General features: G+C 36.8%; 3 protein-coding genes across 7 annotated transcripts; 2 read left to right on the plus strand and 1 right to left on the minus strand.

Annotated features, from left to right (window-relative positions):
* Positions 1-1,080: 1,080 nt before the first annotated feature.
* LOC120000195 lies at positions 1,081-7,555 on the plus strand. The gene is made up of 11 exons (XM_038848144.1): positions 1,081-1,688; positions 2,409-2,500; positions 2,596-2,789; positions 3,052-3,091; positions 4,380-4,461; positions 4,606-4,683; positions 4,797-4,922; positions 5,577-5,698; positions 6,556-6,595; positions 6,715-6,789; positions 7,175-7,555. Exons 1-11 carry the CDS (start codon positions 1,408-1,410, stop codon positions 7,335-7,337), a joined length of 1,293 nt encoding a protein of 430 aa, XP_038704072.1. The 5' UTR covers positions 1,081-1,407; the 3' UTR covers positions 7,338-7,555.
* LOC120000194 (O-fucosyltransferase 16-like) lies at positions 7,530-13,936 on the minus strand. 4 transcript variants are annotated; one of them, XM_038848142.1, is made up of 12 exons: positions 13,628-13,936; positions 13,490-13,540; positions 13,268-13,358; positions 12,939-13,015; positions 12,135-12,223; positions 11,822-12,005; positions 11,309-11,496; positions 10,375-10,477; positions 9,848-10,179; positions 8,849-9,762; positions 8,193-8,742; positions 7,530-7,992 (listed from the first exon to the last, which is right to left on the minus strand). In XM_038848142.1, exons 1-10 carry the CDS (start codon positions 13,802-13,804, stop codon positions 9,330-9,332), a joined length of 1,725 nt encoding a protein of 574 aa, XP_038704070.1. In that variant the 5' UTR covers positions 13,805-13,936; the 3' UTR covers positions 7,530-7,992; positions 8,193-8,742; positions 8,849-9,329. The 4 variants fall into 4 exon arrangements, with proteins under 4 accessions (XP_038704070.1, XP_038704068.1, XP_038704069.1 ...); XM_038848140.1 differs by having other exon boundaries at positions 12,921-13,015; XM_038848141.1 differs by having other exon boundaries at positions 7,530-8,062; positions 12,921-13,015.
* A 189-nt stretch (positions 13,937-14,125) lies between these two features.
* LOC120000196 lies at positions 14,126-18,007 on the plus strand. Of its 2 annotated transcripts, none has more exons than XM_038848145.1 (7): positions 14,126-14,462; positions 14,751-14,840; positions 14,980-15,060; positions 15,189-15,320; positions 15,966-16,184; positions 16,759-16,851; positions 17,534-18,007. In XM_038848145.1, the coding sequence occupies exons 1-7, from the start codon at positions 14,220-14,222 to the stop codon at positions 17,693-17,695; spliced, it is 1,020 nt and encodes a 339-aa protein (XP_038704073.1). In that variant the 5' UTR covers positions 14,126-14,219; the 3' UTR covers positions 17,696-18,007. The 2 variants fall into 2 exon arrangements, with proteins under 2 accessions (XP_038704073.1, XP_038704074.1); XM_038848146.1 differs by having other exon boundaries at positions 14,328-14,469.
* The last annotated feature ends 73 nt before the right edge of the window (positions 18,008-18,080 follow it).

Genomic DNA, 18,080 nt, shown 5'->3' on the forward strand with positions numbered 1-18,080 from the left:
CAGGTTTTCAAAATTTTTGAAAACAAGAAAAAAAGGTTTTTAAAAGTTTTGGAAACAGAACTAGTTACACTTATTATAGATTGCACTTTCTTTAAGATTTTATATTGCAAATTGCATAGAGATATGAAGACAATGATCAAACATACTTTGGGTTATTATTTTATTTCTTATCTTTTTTTATTTCTGCTGATGTTTTCAATGGTGAAACACAACAAAGGCTGCAGTTATAAAAAATATAGTGGTCTGGATATATTCTATTATTATGAAAATAAAAGCATAAACACACTCTTTTTTTTTTTTTAAGTTTTATGCTTTCAGTTTTAGGTGTTACACCAAACAAGTTTCAATTTTATGTTTTCATTTTATGTTTTATGTTTTGTGTTTTGTGTTTTTTATTTTTGTTTTCAAAATTTTTGGAAATGATACCAAACACAATCTTAGAGTGCTAGAGCTCTACAATGGATGAAAATGAACACTTGAAAACACATTTTCTTGATAATGACACTTGTTTTATAGGTTGTTGTGAAAAATGACACTTGAAATATGAAGTATGTATATTGTTGATGAATAGTGAAGAGAGGTGATGAAAAGGAAGAGATAGGTGATAAAAATGAAGAGAGAGGTGATGAAAAGTAAGAGATGATTGAAATGAAGAGAGAGAAAATAGATAAATGAGTTTGAAGTGTTGGAAAATATGAAGTGTTGATGAATAATGTATATTATTAGACCCACTCACACAATTAAATTATGCCACCCAGGAGAAAGGAGAAGCGAGAGAATGATTTTGAAATGCTTGATATATTTTTTAGTATTAGAGTTCTCTGAATAGTGAAGAGAAATATGATGAAAAGGAAGAGAGATGATAAAAATGAAGAGAGAGGTGATGAAAAGGAAGAAAGATGATGAAAAGTAAGAAACAGAAAATGAATATGAAGTGTTGATAAATAGTGTATATTGTGAAATTCACTCATTCAATTAAATTACTCCACTCAAAAAAGAAGAACATAGAAAATGATTTTGGGGTACTTTATATTTTTTTTTAGCGTTGGAGTTGCTATAACCCAAGCCCACGATCTGATCTCTCCCAAGTCTCGCGTCCGAAGCTCCATTTCTCACTCCTCTTCACAAAATTCCCCCACCGTCAAATGTTAAAGACAAAGATTCGACCGATATTCTCTCTTGCTTTCTAATTGGCTTCTCATTTTTTTTAAAATTTAAACTATTCTGTTAAGTAACTGCCCTTCAAGTCTCCTTCTCCAACTCTACTTCCGCTTCTTCGGTTCTTCTTCTCTGCACGCACTTTGTTGTATATCCGGCGTGTTCTTCTTCGGTTCTTCTTCGTTAGGGTTTTTGTAGTTTTATTTGTTATCCTCGTTGTTGCAAACTGCAATGGCATTTTATTGATTAATGGCGGCGTGTTCTAGAGGTTTCGCGAGTTTCAAACACGGGAGATTCGAGGTGTCCGTATCTTCTTTTCCTTTGCGTTCTGCTGATGGATTTGTATTGAGGAATAGGAAGAAGAGGAAGGATCGAGTTTCGACGAGTCGATTTAGTTGCTGCTGCTCTGACTCGGTGGTTCCGATTCGGAGAAGCGCCGGTACATGTAATAGCGTAGAGAAGGCCAAGGAAAAGAGGCATCACCGTGTCCGAATCCAAGCCACTCCTGCATTGCACTTTGCTTCTCCTCCGTAAGTTATTCGACCTCAGTCTTTTGTTTGTTTGTCACTGAATTTTCGCTTAATTTACTTGTCCTGCATATTTCATGTCAATTTTTGTTTATCCTAGATGTTCAGTGACTCAGTAGTACATTGTATTGTTTTTCTTGTAATATGATACTGTATAGTATATGCATTTGAATTTTCCAGATCTAACTTTCAATTTTTTGTGTTATCTTTGAACGGAGGCGTTTGTATAGTCAGATCTATTGCAGTGGAAGAGCTTGAAATATTCCATTCTTATATTATCGAATTGATGAATTTGAAACTAGGAGCAATTATCTGGAGGGAAATCCTGTTGAATTGAACCATTACTATGATAAAATTAAAAGATTAATACATCCTGATATTTTATCAGATAATTTGAAACAGCTTAGTTAATTTCATACAAAAGCACTTTCAGTAAACTATGTACAAAACTTGTCAGTTCTTTATTGAAACTTGAAATTTACGCCGTGATGTGCTTCCTGAGTGATTGGCAAACTTCAGTGTTACAGTAAGAAAGTGATGAGGCGTTTGTGTAATTTCACCTATCATGTTTCTTTCATCTGTTGGAAGCGGAGAAATCATTTCAGGTTAAATGAGTCATAATATTATTTTAAGCAAGTTGAATGATTCATAGTTTATTTTAAGCTGTAGGAAATGGAATAGAAGATACTCTCCAAGTCTAATGTTTTTCATATTATATTGCAGGCCTCATTTTGCTTCAAAACAAGACAAATTCAACCCCCGTTGCACCCCTAGAAATTCCGGCCCACAGTCCCGTGACACTCCACCAAAAAGAGGTGATTCCAATGATACTTGTGTTTCATTGAAGATGTTAAATGTTGTTCGTATAGCCTAATAAAGGATGTTGAATTTGTTCGTTTATTTGCTGTAGATACTGGTATTGCCAATGAGAAAGACTGGGGAATCAGCTTGTTAAACGAAAAAGTTAATGAGACTGGCACCAGTGAAGATGGCAGTACTTGGTATCGAGAAGGTGGGGAAGACCTAGGCGAAAATGGATACCGATGTAGATGGACAAGGATGGGTGGGCGATCCCATGATGGTCCCTCAGAGTGGAAAGAAACTGTAAAATATCGTTTTGGATTTACGATTAACTGTCCAATTCTACTAGCAGCGACTAACATTGCTTGTGCAAATCTTTCGGTTGACATGCTTCATAGTATTTTACATTTTCCAATGTAAACTTTCTGGGGAAAAAAAAATTTCAACTTCAAATCGATGGTCACGATGTTATTTACATTCCATTGCATCAATATTATTTCCATAACCCAGTTTAGTATCATCCCAGGTGGATGCATTTAATTGGATTTATTGATCTCCTTGACAGTGGTGGGAGAAAAGTGACTGGAGCGGATACAAAGAGCTAGGTATATTACTCCTCATTTCATTTTGATTTTTATGTGGGCTAAAGATAGCACTTACATCTAGTTTAGATAGATGGTGCATAGACTGGATTGAATTTGCATGGTATCGATGCTATTGAACTAGTATTGCTTCAGTTAACCCTTTCAATATTTACTTTACTTCCAGTAAACTAGCAGAGCATACCTTTACTTAATCATCTTATGTCGAGCTGCTGTATCTCTTTCTCTTCCCGTTATTGTTTATTGGTGATCTTTATCCCTTTTTATTCTGGCTTGCGGGAAGGAATGACATGTCCCTTCAATCAAGAAAATAAGGCAAAGGTATTGTATATTGAGTCATTGACAAAAGAGCTCAGGATGTTAATTGAAAGACACAGGGCATGAAATGACATATTCCTAGCCACAATGAGATGAAGGTTTTTAAAAATATAATTGAATGTTTTATTATGCATCTTCCTTGATTATTTGTAAAACCAAATTATTGATGAAAGGATTATTGCATGATTCTAAAGTATCCAGTGAGCTTTTTTTTTTCCCCGATAAATTATGTTATTATTAATATTTGCATGATAGAGGACTCGAACGTAAAACCTTACCTTGGAGTAGGTCCTTAAGGAGTAGGCTTCCATTAGGCCAACAACTCCTTATTAAGTATCTAGTGAGCTTAACTGACCTTTCTAAACTCTTTGGTTTCCTTGAGTGTTATGTCAGCATGAATCATCATTCACTACTATTGGAGACATTCTTGTTGATTTAGAAGCAACTTTGTAAAGGAAATTGTCCAGAGATATTTTTGAGGACATTCAGGAGCGTAGTTATGTTTTTGAGACCATTACTCAAGGCTTTGAGCACATTATCTTGATTACATAAACCTCTCTCATAAGAATCTTCACGCCCTTACTTCTTTTGTTTCGGTAACTTGCCAACTTACTATGCCTTAGGCAAAGCACTTGCAATCGTTTGAAGGATGAATGAGTCGTTATGTAGTTCCTGTCTTATTATGATATTTCTCATTAACATTTATTCTGTGTTTGCTAATTGCCAAGTGAAATGTTCCTTTTGAAGTATAGTATGCATGCTACAGAGCTCATAAGAGTGTCTCCGTCTAATGCCTTTCTTTAACATAGGTAAAATTCATGTTTATATGCGTTATATGTTTGGCTGCACCCTCATTATTTGTCTTTGATATGGACAACAATGGTGTATTCTAGTAGTCCAGTTGTTGTAGTATATAGTCAGTTTCTGAAACTTTAGTCGTCTGTTTTTCTAATTCAGAGTATATGTTTAATAGGTGTGGAGAAATCTGGAAGCAATGCTGAGGGTGATTCATGGTGGGAAACATGGCAAGAGGTCCTCCATCAAGATAAATGGAGGTTTGATATTTACTGTTCAGTGTTCACTATATCAAAAACATTGACAGTTTTAAGTCCTATTCTGCTACTTCTTCTCCAACAACTTAAATAGCTTTTAGTTATCATGGAGAGAACAATTCATTAATCTTTGTCTTGTTCTTTCAGTAATTTAGCTAGAATAGAGAGGAATGCACAGAAACAAGCGAAATCTGGCACTGAAAATGCTGGATGGTATGAGAAATGGTAAGCTAATGTTATGAGCCACGACGACTGTTGTAAATTTTGTTATGTACTTATTTGAGCAGTGAAAGTCTCTGTTGTTTGTTGAGATGCATTCATTCGGAATTTGAACCCAGGTGGGAAAAGTATGATGCTAAAGGCTGGACCGAGAAAGGTGCACATAAGTATGGTAGACTAAATGAGCAGTCATGGTGGGAAAAGTGGGGGGAGCATTATGACGGAGGAGGATCAGTTCTCAAATGGTTTTCTCTACTCTGCTTAAATAGCTATTTGCAAATTTGTATCACTCGACATTTGTATACTTAAGTTGTCATTTGTCTGAAGTCAGCAAGTGAGGCATACAACTTTTCTTCAGTAACCTTCAATGCTGTAGCTAGCAATAGGTCAGCATGTTAATAGATAGGCAAGCTACAGTCTAATTATAAAATATTTAGTTATTTACAGCCACTAAACATTGATGGCCGATTGGTTCTATGCCTTTAAGGACCATAATAGTTATAATATAAATGGTGCTTGAACATTCCCCATTTTACATGAGTTGTTCAATAGTAGAAAGAAGGATATCGTGTGGTTCAAACCATGGAATGAGCCTTCCCAAAATTTTTTGGGCATGGTGCATTTGTTTTCTCCCCACGTCTAATACTGGCAGGAGCCTTGTGCAATGGCGACCATTTTTATGCCTCATACAGCAATGGATTAACTTGAGTTTAGCTTTAATTAGTCTTAGCTCAAAACTTTCTTGGAATGTAAAATTGAATAGATGGAAGTAAAAACAAAGAATGCCATGTTCTCCCTAAATTGATTTTCTTTTGTTTTCTTGTTCTTTTGTTTTTTAGAATGCCAAGTTAAAGAACTCTCCTATTTTCATATTGAATTTCCTTTTCTTGATTCCTCAGGACTGACAAATGGGCTGAGACCGAATTGGGAACCAAATGGGGAGACAAGTGGGAAGAGAAGTTCTTTGCTGGCATAGGTTCTCGTCAAGGGGAGACATGGCATGTAGCTCCCAGTGGTGAACGTAAGTCAAATCTTACACTGTATCCCCTCGTTATACACATTTTTCTTTTAACTAATTATCGAGTTTCATTCTTCTGTTGTTGGTTTCTATATTGTTGCAGCCAATATTTATGTATTGTTATTATAGTGATCCAAGAAGTAAATTGCTTCAGATTCCAAATTTTAGTATTTGTTGTGTTTTATTTCTAGATTTTGTGCACGTAACTTGTTGCTCTGTCATACAAAATTTGTTCATAGCCATAACAGCAGACATAATTTCCGGGAATAGGCAGGGTTGATATTGTCTTTTAGCAACTGTAGTGACTGGCTCTATGAGTCTATGACCATTTAGCTTCTGAGTTACTGTGTCATACTTTTAATTACTAGCATTTAAAATTTACGTTGATTGGGATTACTGCCAAATTGAGACATGAATGCATTTGTTTGATCAATTTCTTTGGTTCTCAAAGGAGACTTCATGTGATAGAATTTCTCATATAGGGTACCCCAGATCAGTTTTTGGGATGAAAGGGGCTTCGAATGATGATCACGATGGATAATTTTTTGGTTCTCTTAATATGATACACAGGAAATGCATGATTAACATTAAATGACCTAAAAGCCAGGCCACAATCGTCCATTGCAGTTTTTAGTATGTCAATAAATTTTATGAACCCCGTACAGTCACTTGTTTTCTGATCCCTCAGCATTGAAGGCAGAAGTTCTTCACTCCTGCTGAAAAATATAGCTAGAGAACCTTGTTGTTCTTAGAAATAATTAGGTACATGTTAATCTATTGAGTTGCTCATGTTTGTTCTTACATTTTTACTCTTTAACTGCTTCAGTGGGCTAATGATTTTTGCATTTTCTTATGTCTAGGTTGGTCAAGGACATGGGGGGAAGAACATTTCGGAAATGGGTATGGAAGTAAAATGAATTCTTTATATAAATATTTCCTACGTATTGGGCAGGCACTACACTTATGCACATGAGCCTGTTGCTTGCGAAAACTAACACACTCTTCTCTTTCTCTACCAGTAAAGTTCACAAGTATGGGAAGAGCACAACAGGTGAAAGCTGGGATATTGTTGTGGATGAAGAAACCTATCATGAGTAAGAATATGCATTTTTATACTTCAAGTCTTATGGATCCCAATTTTTTTGTCTTAGCTATCCTAATTATTGAGATGGACACACACGATTTCATTTGGATCATGTGGGGCATGTGGAGTCCACGATTTCATATGGATCATGTGCATCAATCTCATCATTCGGGATAGTTGGGACAAAAAATACTGAGATCCTTAGTGCATTTGGAATAGCAAGGACAAAAAACACTGAGATGCTTAACATTTTCGTTTATACTTGAGACTTTCACATGAAGATCGCGAATACTTTGCTAATGAATTAAGATGGATATACCTTCAGAATTAAGTTATAGAATGTGTTATCGGCATTGTGCCGAGTGCCACTAACTAAGGTCTTACTTTGCATGAAGGGCTGGACCTCATTATGGATGGGCTGATGTGGTGGGTGATTCAGGCCAATTACTATCCATCCAACCCCGTGAGAGGCCACCTGGTGTCTACCCTAATATTGATTTCAGGTCATCGCCTCCATCTCCCGACGACGACCCACCAAGCACGCTTCCCCCTGCTTAATGAAGGGTTGAGTATCATGTTCCACTATTTTGCTTTGGCAGTTTATAATATTCTCTCATTTTGTAATTGGAACATTCTGAATTATTGTTTGATTTATTCATTTTTTCCATATTCATGCATATGATGTTGAGCTTGGAGACATCAATTTGCCCCCAAGCCACCTATGCTATTCAACATCGGCAATGTTAGAAATGGCAAAACCATCGTGTTAAAAGTTTTATGAACAATTGTATGTTGACAACCACTTGGCTATCGCCAAGTAGGTTCGTTTGTCCCACTTTTGGACCCCATTCACATGAGCTTTAACAGTCTTATCTGTACCAACCAACGTGGTGCGAGTTGTTCTAGCGACTTGAAGTTCACGTTCACTTGGATGGTTTCTTGGTTACCAAAAAAAAAAAGCTCTGAAATCCTGCTGTGAGATCAATAATTTGATTCAATTAGGGGTGAAACTCTCGGATTCATCTGGACTTTAAAATTTTCATATGCTGCATGCTTGTGACTATTTTCTCCAATTATAACCAGTGCTACCATCATCTGTGAGAGTCAACAGAATCACTGCCCTTTGAGTTGCCCTCTCCACTAGAAATCAAAACTAAGCATCTTGCTTCAACCATCTTCGTTGCTCAAGAATCTGGTCTAATCTTGATATAAACTGCAAGGGATAAAGGTCTCTTAGTTGTACGTTTGAGCCAAGGCATAAGACATGTAACACTCAAAAACATCTGGTAAATGAGAGAGAGAGAGAGAGAGAGAGAGAGAGAAATGTTTGGTAATTTGGTACATATCGTCAAATAGAACAACGAGTGATCATCAAGAACAAAAAGAAAGACCAGAAAAGAGGGAGTCACTCACCAGTCCCCGGAGAAAGCAGAGAGATCACACTGTCCAAGAAGCATCAAAAGCCTACAATGACCGGTATCAAGTTGATTGAATTGAAAGATCACTCTCATCTCAAAGTTGCCACACCCACTAGGCAGAGACATGCAACAACCCAGTAAATCAAACATGGGTTTTGAAAATCAATTGAACTGAAATCTCAGTCAATTTCAATGAACTCAAAACATATCAATTTCTAAAATAAACTCTACTGTCCTAATGAGGTCGCACAGAGGAAACCCTCGCAGAGCGTCTCGCACAAATAAGCCTTCGTCCAAAGCTTATGATTTTTGAGCGTATAAGCTAGTGTATACAGCGTGTTTGGTACATCTCCCTTTAGCGTCTATGCTAGCTTATACGCTAGCGGGGACGCTGTACCAAACAGGCAATTAGAATAGTGTGTCATGACTTTAACCTCAGCTGCTTTGCCCTTCATTGATTGGACAGACAAAACAGCTCAATTAATGAGTACCAAAAATATTCATCAGGAAATAGCTGCTGCACTGCCACAGCTTTGCATCTCCATCTGCAATCATAAACTGCATTAGCGTCCAACCATCTACAAACAATGAATCCAAACCACCGGATTAAAGTACATCAAAACCCAAAAGACCAAAAAAAAAAAAATTCACCTAGAAAGTTTCCAGCTGATTCCAGTAATCAAACTCACTCAAAAGAGAGATACAGAAAGATGAGCAGATTCAGAAGTAATAATAACCAGCCTTAAGAGAAGGAACACAAACTTGCTCCTCTCCTTCAACTGTAACAACACTTGGTTCCTCTTCTTCCAACACCTTTGTTTTTGTTTCTTCCCAATAGAGGCTTACCGATCAATCTGCAACTCGCCAGCACTTGGATGTCAATGTGAGTCTAGCTAATCTCTGAACTAATTAGTCAGGCACCACCATTTTTGCTCCTAGTCTTGTCCATGATCCCCTCTTGTTCAATGTACGAAATGTAACAGATATGATATCTCTAGAAGTATTCATGAAGCTAGTAATATTGACGATGCTCGTATTCCCGATACCAAGAGTGTATATACAGGTATAGAATTCCAGAAACTGCTAATACCTTGAGGAACACAAGGATATGAAATCTCACCAAAAGAATCAGTTAGTCTGAAAGCAACTCTTCCAACTCAGGTTCTTCAGAGGTGTCAGCGTCATAATCAACATTTGTAAAATTAAACGGGCCTTGATCTTGAAGGTCATCTTGATCTGTATCGGGCCATTCTGGCTCATTATCCACATTCTGATCCTGACTTATTACATCATCTTTTCTCGAGGCCTCAGATTCTTTACCAAACTTCTTAGGTCCTGAATTTCTTTGTGCCATAGCATCATAATCTTCACATATGCATGTGGATGGATTCTCATGAAATTCACCCCTGCCAGGTCTCACCTCCTTTGGTTCACCGATGAAGCCCCTCTGATCCCTACGAACTTTAGAAGCAAATGCTTCCCATGTCATGTTTTCTTGGTTCAGAAACAATCTATAAAGTTTTTTAGCATTGGGACGAATCGTAAGTTTGTGGCCAAAATACCTCCTGCAAATTAAAGACATGAAAATCAAGTCATAAGTTGCTGGGAACAATCATCTAAAGTATAAGAAAGAAATGGAGAAATCAATACCTTCGTCCTGCTAATATTCTAGCCATGTTACCATTGTTATTTGTAACAAAAACATCACTTTCATCACACGCAATAAAGTCTAGGGCAGCCATTCGAGAAGAAAACAAAGAAAATGGTTTTAATTCCTCCTTGCTGGCTAGAGTCTCCTTTGTATAGAATTTTGGGAACAGTGATTTTAGGGGTGCCAGCGTCTCTTCCCCTCCAAATACCTCCCCAGATGCCACATATAAATGGACCTCACTACCATATCCCAGAGCTCTAAGCATCAGACCAACTTCTTTAGGAGTGAGTGGACATTTCCCATGCCTTCTTTCCTTTTCAGGATTGCTCGTCTGTCAATCAATCAAAAAAAATCAGAATAAAGACTCAAGTTTACATCCAATGAGTATGTCATCAATCCTCTCCATGGTAGAGAGAGTAGCCCTATTTTGCATCTTAATAAGCTCAAGTTCAGAATCTTGGATTACAAGAAAGATTTAGAACAGGATCCAGACTGGACAAGTTTTACAGGTACACTTGAACCTTACATGTAAAGTCTTCCACCTCTTTCGTATTGCAGCAAGTTCTTTCCTTTCCTTTTCACCTCCACCATAATAGCACCCTGAGAATGCTAACATATCAGGCTCAAACCTGAACCAAGAAAGATTTGGTCGCATATGGTCAGCATAACTTGAATTTTGAATTGAAAAGCAACAGATATTACAGCCATGCCCATCTTAATTGGCATTCTTCCTAATTGTTGTCATACATACATAAGCAGTTATTGGGAACAAAAGATTCAAAGAGAAAGGATTCAAATAATATAATTTCTAAAGTTGACAGTAATCTAGAGATGTTGATAACAGATAAAGTAAGGTTTGCTCTATATATGCACGCATGCCCTTAATGTAAACATATGGCAGTAAAAAGGTAAACAACTCTCGTGCACTAGCGGGGTCGGGGACAGGCAGGATGTACGCTGACCTTACCCCCACATAATATGTGGAAATGTTGTTTCTATGAATTGAACCCATGACCTCTAGGATGTACAAAGACCTTAAGGAATGCTCACTTCAGTTTTATTGACCTTTCTTTTGAAGTGGGCAAAAGAAATTTGAAGGGTTGTTTGTACATATCCATGTATATAGCATATTCATTTTTCCAAGTGTGAAATCTGTCAGATGTCACACAACCCCAGAGTTCTACATACACTGTAACACACACATTTAAATTTTAAACCTATTGAAGTAATAAAAATATTTCCATGAATTTAAGTAGCCATAACTAACTTCATAGTTTCAATTTCCACCTGAGTTTGAAGTATGTGCCATCCTGAATATCATCCATAGGATCTAAGAAACACACGACAGTCATATTGTAACAAAGATTGAAATATGATAAACTGCACGAAGGTACCCAAGCAGTCAAGTAACCGTCATAGAGTAACCAGAGAAATAGGGAAGACCAAATATCATAAAGTACCTCAGGTGCATGGCAATATAATGTTTGCTTCTCCTTCTCATCCTGATCCGGTTGACCAACTTTTCACCCATTTCAAGGATAGGACCTGTAAACTTCAAAGCATGATAGTTGACTCTGCATCTCAACTTCTGCAAATCTGTATCCAATTTGTTTGAAAGCCTGTAATCGAACTTATTGAGCTGGATAGCCTGACACATAAAAAATAATTATAACAACAATCAATAAGATATAGTACTTAATTTTCAAGTAATTATGTAACTAATAGGATGGAAGGTCTAGAAGACAGGATACAGCTACAATAGCTGCATGAAACCATGCTCAAACGCCTTCTCACAAGAACAAGAAATACATGATTGTAATGGCATCTCCATTTGAAACTAAAGTTACGAAAGCAATCAGGAATGGTATCAAAGAGAGTTGAACTTACATACTTCACAAAATAACAGGTAAATCAAATCTCCTTTAAAACTATAGTTGAGAAGGCAGGAAAGTTTGGAAGGAATTTGAACTTACATGCCTTTTCAAAAGAACAGGTAATACACAATTGTTATAACATCTCTCGTTACACTTCCTTGGAACGCGCATCGAATGTGGAGTCCAAAATTTTCCTCTCTTTCTAGGGAGATTCTTTATGACTTTAACATCTTTTGACAGAAATGATATAAACCAATCAACATCAAAAATCTCTGAAAAATTACTGCACACCATCACAACATAAGTATGAGTCACTTGACATTGTATGATTGTAACAGATGAATGTATAGAGAAAAGAATTACACTTTCTAAAGATTATCATGTTTATTTATATAAAATCTCACAAGCAAACCTTTTATCCTTCCAGAAAGATTTCTGGTCCAGCTTTGGTATAACCAGAGTAGCATTCAAAATTCTGGCAGCAACAACAGCATCCGTTATCTGCAATATGGGGAAATTTTCATTAGTGACTATGGATGTAAGCACTCAATTTTCTTCGTCCTTTTCCCTCTTTTCTCACATCATGGACTCAAGTATAAGGGTCAAGATCGCACAAATTTCACGGTTTCAGACATTGAGCTTTCCAAGGATTTATGAAGGTAAAAAAAATTATGAATGTTTAATGTCAGCAACCTCAAATGGCAGCCAGATGCTTCTTTGCAAAAGTCCAGGAAACATGTACTGAGGAAGATAGTTGACATCATGTTTCTTTTGTTTCATAAAGCTCTGATACGATGTTAAACACCTTGATATCATGTTTCTTGAGTAAAACAAGATGAAACATGCTATTAGGAACTCCACTGGAATTAAGGAGAAAATTGTACTGGATAAATTTAAAGTAATAAACAATAACGAGTAATCGCTGATTGTGAAAAGCATCCTTAAAATTTTAGAAAAATTTACTCATCGTGGCTGTTATAAGGTTCAGAAATAATTTCGTTCACATAGTTTTTGGTTTGTCAACCGACAAAGGGATTTTGGCATCAGATCAGTAAGAACAACAAAAAAGGTATCAAATACAGTAATTAAGTTTAGCAGCCCCAACGAAATGGACCTATGACTTGTAAGAATTCAACAATATTTCAAATAATAATCACAAAATATGAACGAATAATAGTCTAAGTAACAATAATTTTACAGGACAAAGGAAAATTACGCCAGTTCTTTGTTGATTTAAGCCTCCACTAGTTGCAATCAGCAAATACCGGTTTGGATGTGTAATAGCATCAGCATCTGTTGTCATATGAATGGACTAAGTTTAAACATGGCATTTGGTAAGATCAAACACAGATAAACCTTGAAAAAAAAGCATCAACACACTCAAGCTTTCCAGTTTTAGACCTATTTATAATATTCTTTAATTGTCCATAACAGAATCGTCAGGCTTCAACAGAACCTTTGTAGACACACAGTGTATCGCAAATAAGCCTAGGAATATTGAATGATATTGAATAAACGAATAAATCAAAAAACCGATAAACTAACTTGCAAACTTGCGGCTAGCATTGCTGCATCCATAGAAGAATTTTGAATTTCTCGAACTCCACAGACTGCGACCCAATCTTCCCCCACCTATCTGGTGCTCAAAATAAAAAAGGAACAAAGAATCTCACCAAGTAAACCAAGATTCAATGAAATCTAATAATAAATCATAAAATATGACTACAATCTAAGTAAAACAATAGACTAGGTAAGTCAAATCCTAACCGGAACAGGAAACAGCTGAGCTCCAATCACGTCCTCGTCCACAATGTTGAGCTGACAAAAAAAAAGTAGCAAAACACGATGAAAAGTCAAGCTAACGAATGCATAAAGATCCATCGACACATATGCAAGCATACATACGGAAGATTGGTGGCCGCCGCCGTGGCGTTGGTTTTGGCGGAGACGATCGACGGGAAAGGGAGCGAGGAAGGAAAGGAGTCCGAAGAAAACCAAAAGCATGAGTGAGATAGCGGAGATAACAGGCATCAGAGAACCGAAGCGGTGGTAGTAGTACTGTCGGCGCCTCGGCACCGCCATTTCCCCACGGTCCCTATCTGGTTGTTTCTATGAATCGAAGAAAAGGAATGAAAATAGTGCTGTTATCCGAAAAATCAATATTGCTCTGCACTTATCGGAGAGCTGAGCTGACTCCATGCAACGGCACTGATCTTGTGTTAAGCTTAACATAATTTATAAATTTATTCATGAAAAAAAAAAGAAAAAAAAAGAAAAATCTGTATGTTATTTAAGTTAGACGACCATAGAATCTCCACCGTAGGATCTTGAAGAATCCTAGGGACTGTATGACCTCAGTGGACGGACAAAACAGACCCTCGCCACCTCTGTAATTCTCGCACCATAAAAGCCTGTATTGCTATCTGAAATGGCAAAGCTTCAATAAATTGTATGAATTAGGGTTTATATCAGGTTTTACTTCAAAAGTAAAGGCTCGATGAATTCCTTTACACTAAAATCCTCCTTCTTCGTGCCCAAATTTGCATCATTTCCTTCTTGTATTTGTTTTTCTTCTTTTGCGATTCCTGTAACCGGTCGGTCGGCTTCTTCGATAAGCTATCCGATAAAGTGGAAGAGTGAAGGAAGACTCGGATTGAGACTTCAAGCTTACGATTCTTCCAAGGAAGACTCTTCTGTCGGCAACAGCAATGGTGATTCCAAGCCCTCTAATGGCACTCTGGTAAGTGGTAAGGGGTTTACTTAAATATTCATATATGCATGTATTTCACTCTGTCTTGAACTAATGACATTTTCTGGAGTTGAATATACATGGATTGAGCCCACTATTTGACTATGGGTGGTGATATTGCAATGGGAAGGATCTTAAGCTGGTAGCTTGTGCTTCAGTTATTCTTAATGATAGAAATCATATAATATTTGAATAGGGAATTACAAATATAGCTTTGCTAGGAAGAATTGAAGAAATGATGTTGCAATGGGATTTGAATTGCCTTCTTTAAACTTACAGCCTAGGAGCAGGAGAGAGATTCTATTAGAATATGTGAAGAATGTCCAGCCAGAATTTATGGAGTTGTTTGTAAAGAGAGCACCTCCACAGGTTGGTATCATTTTCATTCACCGTCTATAATGTGATACTGGTATAAATATAGAGATTTGGTATTCAAATACCTTTTTTTTTAGTGTTCTTAGCAAATTAAATCGGAAATTGAGATGTTCAAAGTGACTACTTGTTACAGGTAGTTGAAGCAATGCGCCAAACAGTGACCAATATGATTGGAACACTGCCCCCACAGTTTTTTGCTGTAACGGTCACCACTGTATGTATGATTGGATTTGATGGACTTGCATATTTCAGCAGAAGTGAACTTATTCGAGCTGTTTTTGTCTTTTAACACTCTAATGATTCACATATGTTTCATTGTCCAAATGGATGGATCTTTTTTAGGTTGCCGAGAATCTTGCGCAGCTCATGTATAGTGTCATCATGACTGGATATATGTTCAGGAATGCTCAGTATCGCTTGGAGTTGCAACAAAGTCTGGAACAGGTTGCTCTACCTGAAGTGCAAGAAAAAAAGGTTTTCATTTCCTTTTCTCTATCTCTCTTAATGGCAGGTTCCTAATTCCTTGGAAAATTGACTTTCTAAATGTGTGCTGATGCTCTCAACTGTTTGGCATAATATCGGTGCCAAAAAAATGCTACAAAAGGACATGCATCAACATCTTTTCTTCAAAGCAGCGCATGTTTGACTGTCACTGTATTTTGTACGATTTGGGTCTAGGGTCATGAAACAACGCCAACTAGTATTATGATGCTGTATTTCATACTGAAGGATGTCAAGATTGCCATGACTTTGTATGCCATTAATCTAATTGCAATCATGTATATCCCACGAAATAAGAGCCTATACTTTTTTCCACGGCCAAAGAGTCCACCCAACTCTAGTTTCCTTTCTCCTCTAGTATTGCAATTCTTAGATAATTGGAAAATGATTGTCTTGGAAGGTTGTGAGGGTTATTTGGTACACAAGTATGCAGCTCCAATTGCTTTGTGCTTTGAATAATTTATTTTTATCTAACCATGATTATCTCAGAAGGTTGTGTGCTGTTTTCTAACATTTACATAATTTTCAATTACAATAAATCATTTGGAACCTTCAACTGTGATATTTATTCGAAAATTTTAAATTGCAGTTGATAACTTGTTCCTGTCACTGTTATAGGATGAGCCTGATTATGCACCTGGTACGCAGAAGAATGTAACTGGCGAAGTTGTCAGGTGGAATAATGTTTCTGGTCCTGAGAGAATAGATGCTAAAAAGTACATTGAATTACTTGAAGCGGAAATCGAAGAATTGAATCGTCAAGTTGGTAGAACATCTTCAAATGGACAAAATGAGCTATTGGACTATCTTAAGACACTTGAGCCCCATAATTTAAAGGTAAGAGAAATTGTTTTAATTTTTTTTTTATCTTAAGTTGTCTTTAGTTCTATAAAGTGATAGCACGGCACTGGAATTCCCACCTGCTGATATTACTCTGGCTTGTTATGCGGAAAGGTGCAATCATTTTTGGATAATCCAGATCGTTACTGTAATTTATTAGATATTTTATTTATGACATCTAATAAGTATATTAATGCCTGATATATAATTTCCGCTGTACGAACTACGAAATCTTATTAACCTTCCATCCTTGATAAACCCTATTGACTTGCCAAAAAAACTTGATAAACGCTATTGTCTTTTTTCTTGCTCTAAAGCCCTTTCGTCTAAGCAATCCAACAAATAGCCAATCAAATGAAAGCAACTGATACATACCATCACTAGTTATTTTAGTTAACCCCATACTTGTTTTCTGCTCCTGTTCTACCAGTTGAGAATGGGTGTGCTCTTGGTGGTACATTATTGTTATTATTATGCAGATTTATCTTATCTATGGAAGTTACCATTGTTTCAAGTGATCCTCAACTTTGTTAGCTTCTTTTACTTCTAATTAAATTGTTACATTTTGTAGGATTTGACAAGTAGTGCTGGAGAGGATGTTGTGCTTGCGATGAACACATTCATTAAGCGTCTTTTAGCTGTTTCTGATCCTGGACAAATGAAGGTTTGCTGCGTTATTTAACTCAGCTATTCTCCATTACCACCCTGAATGCAATACCATGGGCGGTTAACAAATTTTAATGCATTGGACAGATAAAATATGCTGTCTTCCCCAAAATTTATCATGAGAACGAACATTTTAAGATTTCGTACGAACTTTGGCCTGTTCTGTACTGGAGTCACCAAGCCAGAATATTCTTAGACACTAGCTGATTTAGTTTTCTTTTTAGCCGGATGCAGAGAAGAATGAATCATTCCATAAGTAGATAAGGAAAAGGTAATTGAAGATGAATTAGCGACTGATGTTATTCTGAATATGGTCTGCTTCATTTTCCCTGGACTTGAATCATGGATGGGATTGACAGAGTCCTTGGCTTAGATAGTTTGAATAAATTTGGTGGTATTGAACTCATTGATAAAGGGGTTGTATGTTGTAGTCAAATAAAAGGAATGCTACTTACTTCTGTCTGATGATCTGAGTTATAAAATGATGCTCGTCTGAACCAGTAAGCTCACGATACCTATGTTTCATGGAAAGAGTATTAAGACACTACCACATTCTTGGGCGGTTAAAATGTATTGGGCCTTTGAGCAAGGTTCAATCTTCTAGATATGTTGCTTTCTTGTGCAATAAACTATTGGAGATCATCTTTTAACCTTTTTCAAACTCTGGTATCTGATTACAGACTAGTGTGACTGAAACGAGCGTTCAAGAACTTGGCAAGCTGATGTATTGGCTGATGATGGTTGGATACAGCATTCGCAACATTGAAGTTCGTTTTGATATGGAAAGGGTGCTTGGCAGTACACCGAAGCTCGCCGAGTTACCCCCAGGAGAAAACATCTAATACTGGTATAAAACTGCAAATACTAGATGTTATGGTAAAGTTGGAGCACATAATTTTCTCACTGCTGCAGTAGCACCTGACAAGCAGTGCCTACACAAGCCAAAGAAGACCGACTGCTTGAGAGCAGCTATTTTTGCCTGCTGCAAGGAGGAGGTTTTCGACTAGTTCAATTGTTTATTGATGTTCTGTTCAGAAATGAAATCTTAAACTTGAGAGTACAGTAGAAAGGTTCCATTTAAGAATGTTGTCCTTCCCTCCTTTAAGCATCATTTAGTTTCAACAGCGCAATATTCTAATATTTTGTAGTTCTCCATTCAAAATCTCAGCCGTTTTCATATCAATGATATTGTAATTTTCTGGTTTTTGTGAATTGGATATATCGTAC

This window comes from Tripterygium wilfordii, chromosome 6, assembly GCF_013401445.1.
Source record: "Tripterygium wilfordii isolate XIE 37 chromosome 6, ASM1340144v1, whole genome shotgun sequence".
NCBI lineage: Eukaryota > Viridiplantae > Streptophyta > Magnoliopsida > Celastrales > Celastraceae > Tripterygium > Tripterygium wilfordii.

Excerpts from the sequence above, each read along its gene's own strand:
- LOC120000196 (XM_038848145.1), top strand. The coding sequence starts at position 14,220 with ATGAATTCCTTTACACTAAAATCCTCCTTCTTCGTGCCCAAATTTGCA. Across the intron at positions 14,463-14,750 it reads AGCCCTCTAATGGCACTCTG|CCTAGGAGCAGGAGAGAGAT; the intron begins GTAAGTGGTAAG and ends TTAAACTTACAG. Across the intron at positions 16,185-16,758 it reads TTGAGCCCCATAATTTAAAG|GATTTGACAAGTAGTGCTGG; the intron begins GTAAGAGAAATT and ends TACATTTTGTAG.
- LOC120000195 (XM_038848144.1), top strand. The coding sequence starts at position 1,408 with ATGGCGGCGTGTTCTAGAGGTTTCGCGAGTTTCAAACACGGGAGATTC. Across the intron at positions 4,684-4,796 it reads GCTGGATGGTATGAGAAATG|GTGGGAAAAGTATGATGCTA; the intron begins GTAAGCTAATGT and ends ATTTGAACCCAG. Across the intron at positions 5,699-6,555 it reads TGTAGCTCCCAGTGGTGAAC|GTTGGTCAAGGACATGGGGG; the intron begins GTAAGTCAAATC and ends TCTTATGTCTAG.
- LOC120000194 (XM_038848140.1), bottom strand. The coding sequence starts at position 13,804 with ATGGCGGTGCCGAGGCGCCGACAGTACTACTACCACCGCTTCGGTTCT. Across the intron at positions 10,180-10,374 it reads AGAGGTGGAAGACTTTACAT|ACGAGCAATCCTGAAAAGGA; the intron begins GTAAGGTTCAAG and ends ATTGATTGACAG. Across the intron at positions 9,763-9,847 it reads AGAATATTAGCAGGACGAAG|GAGGTATTTTGGCCACAAAC; the intron begins GTATTGATTTCT and ends TTTAATTTGCAG.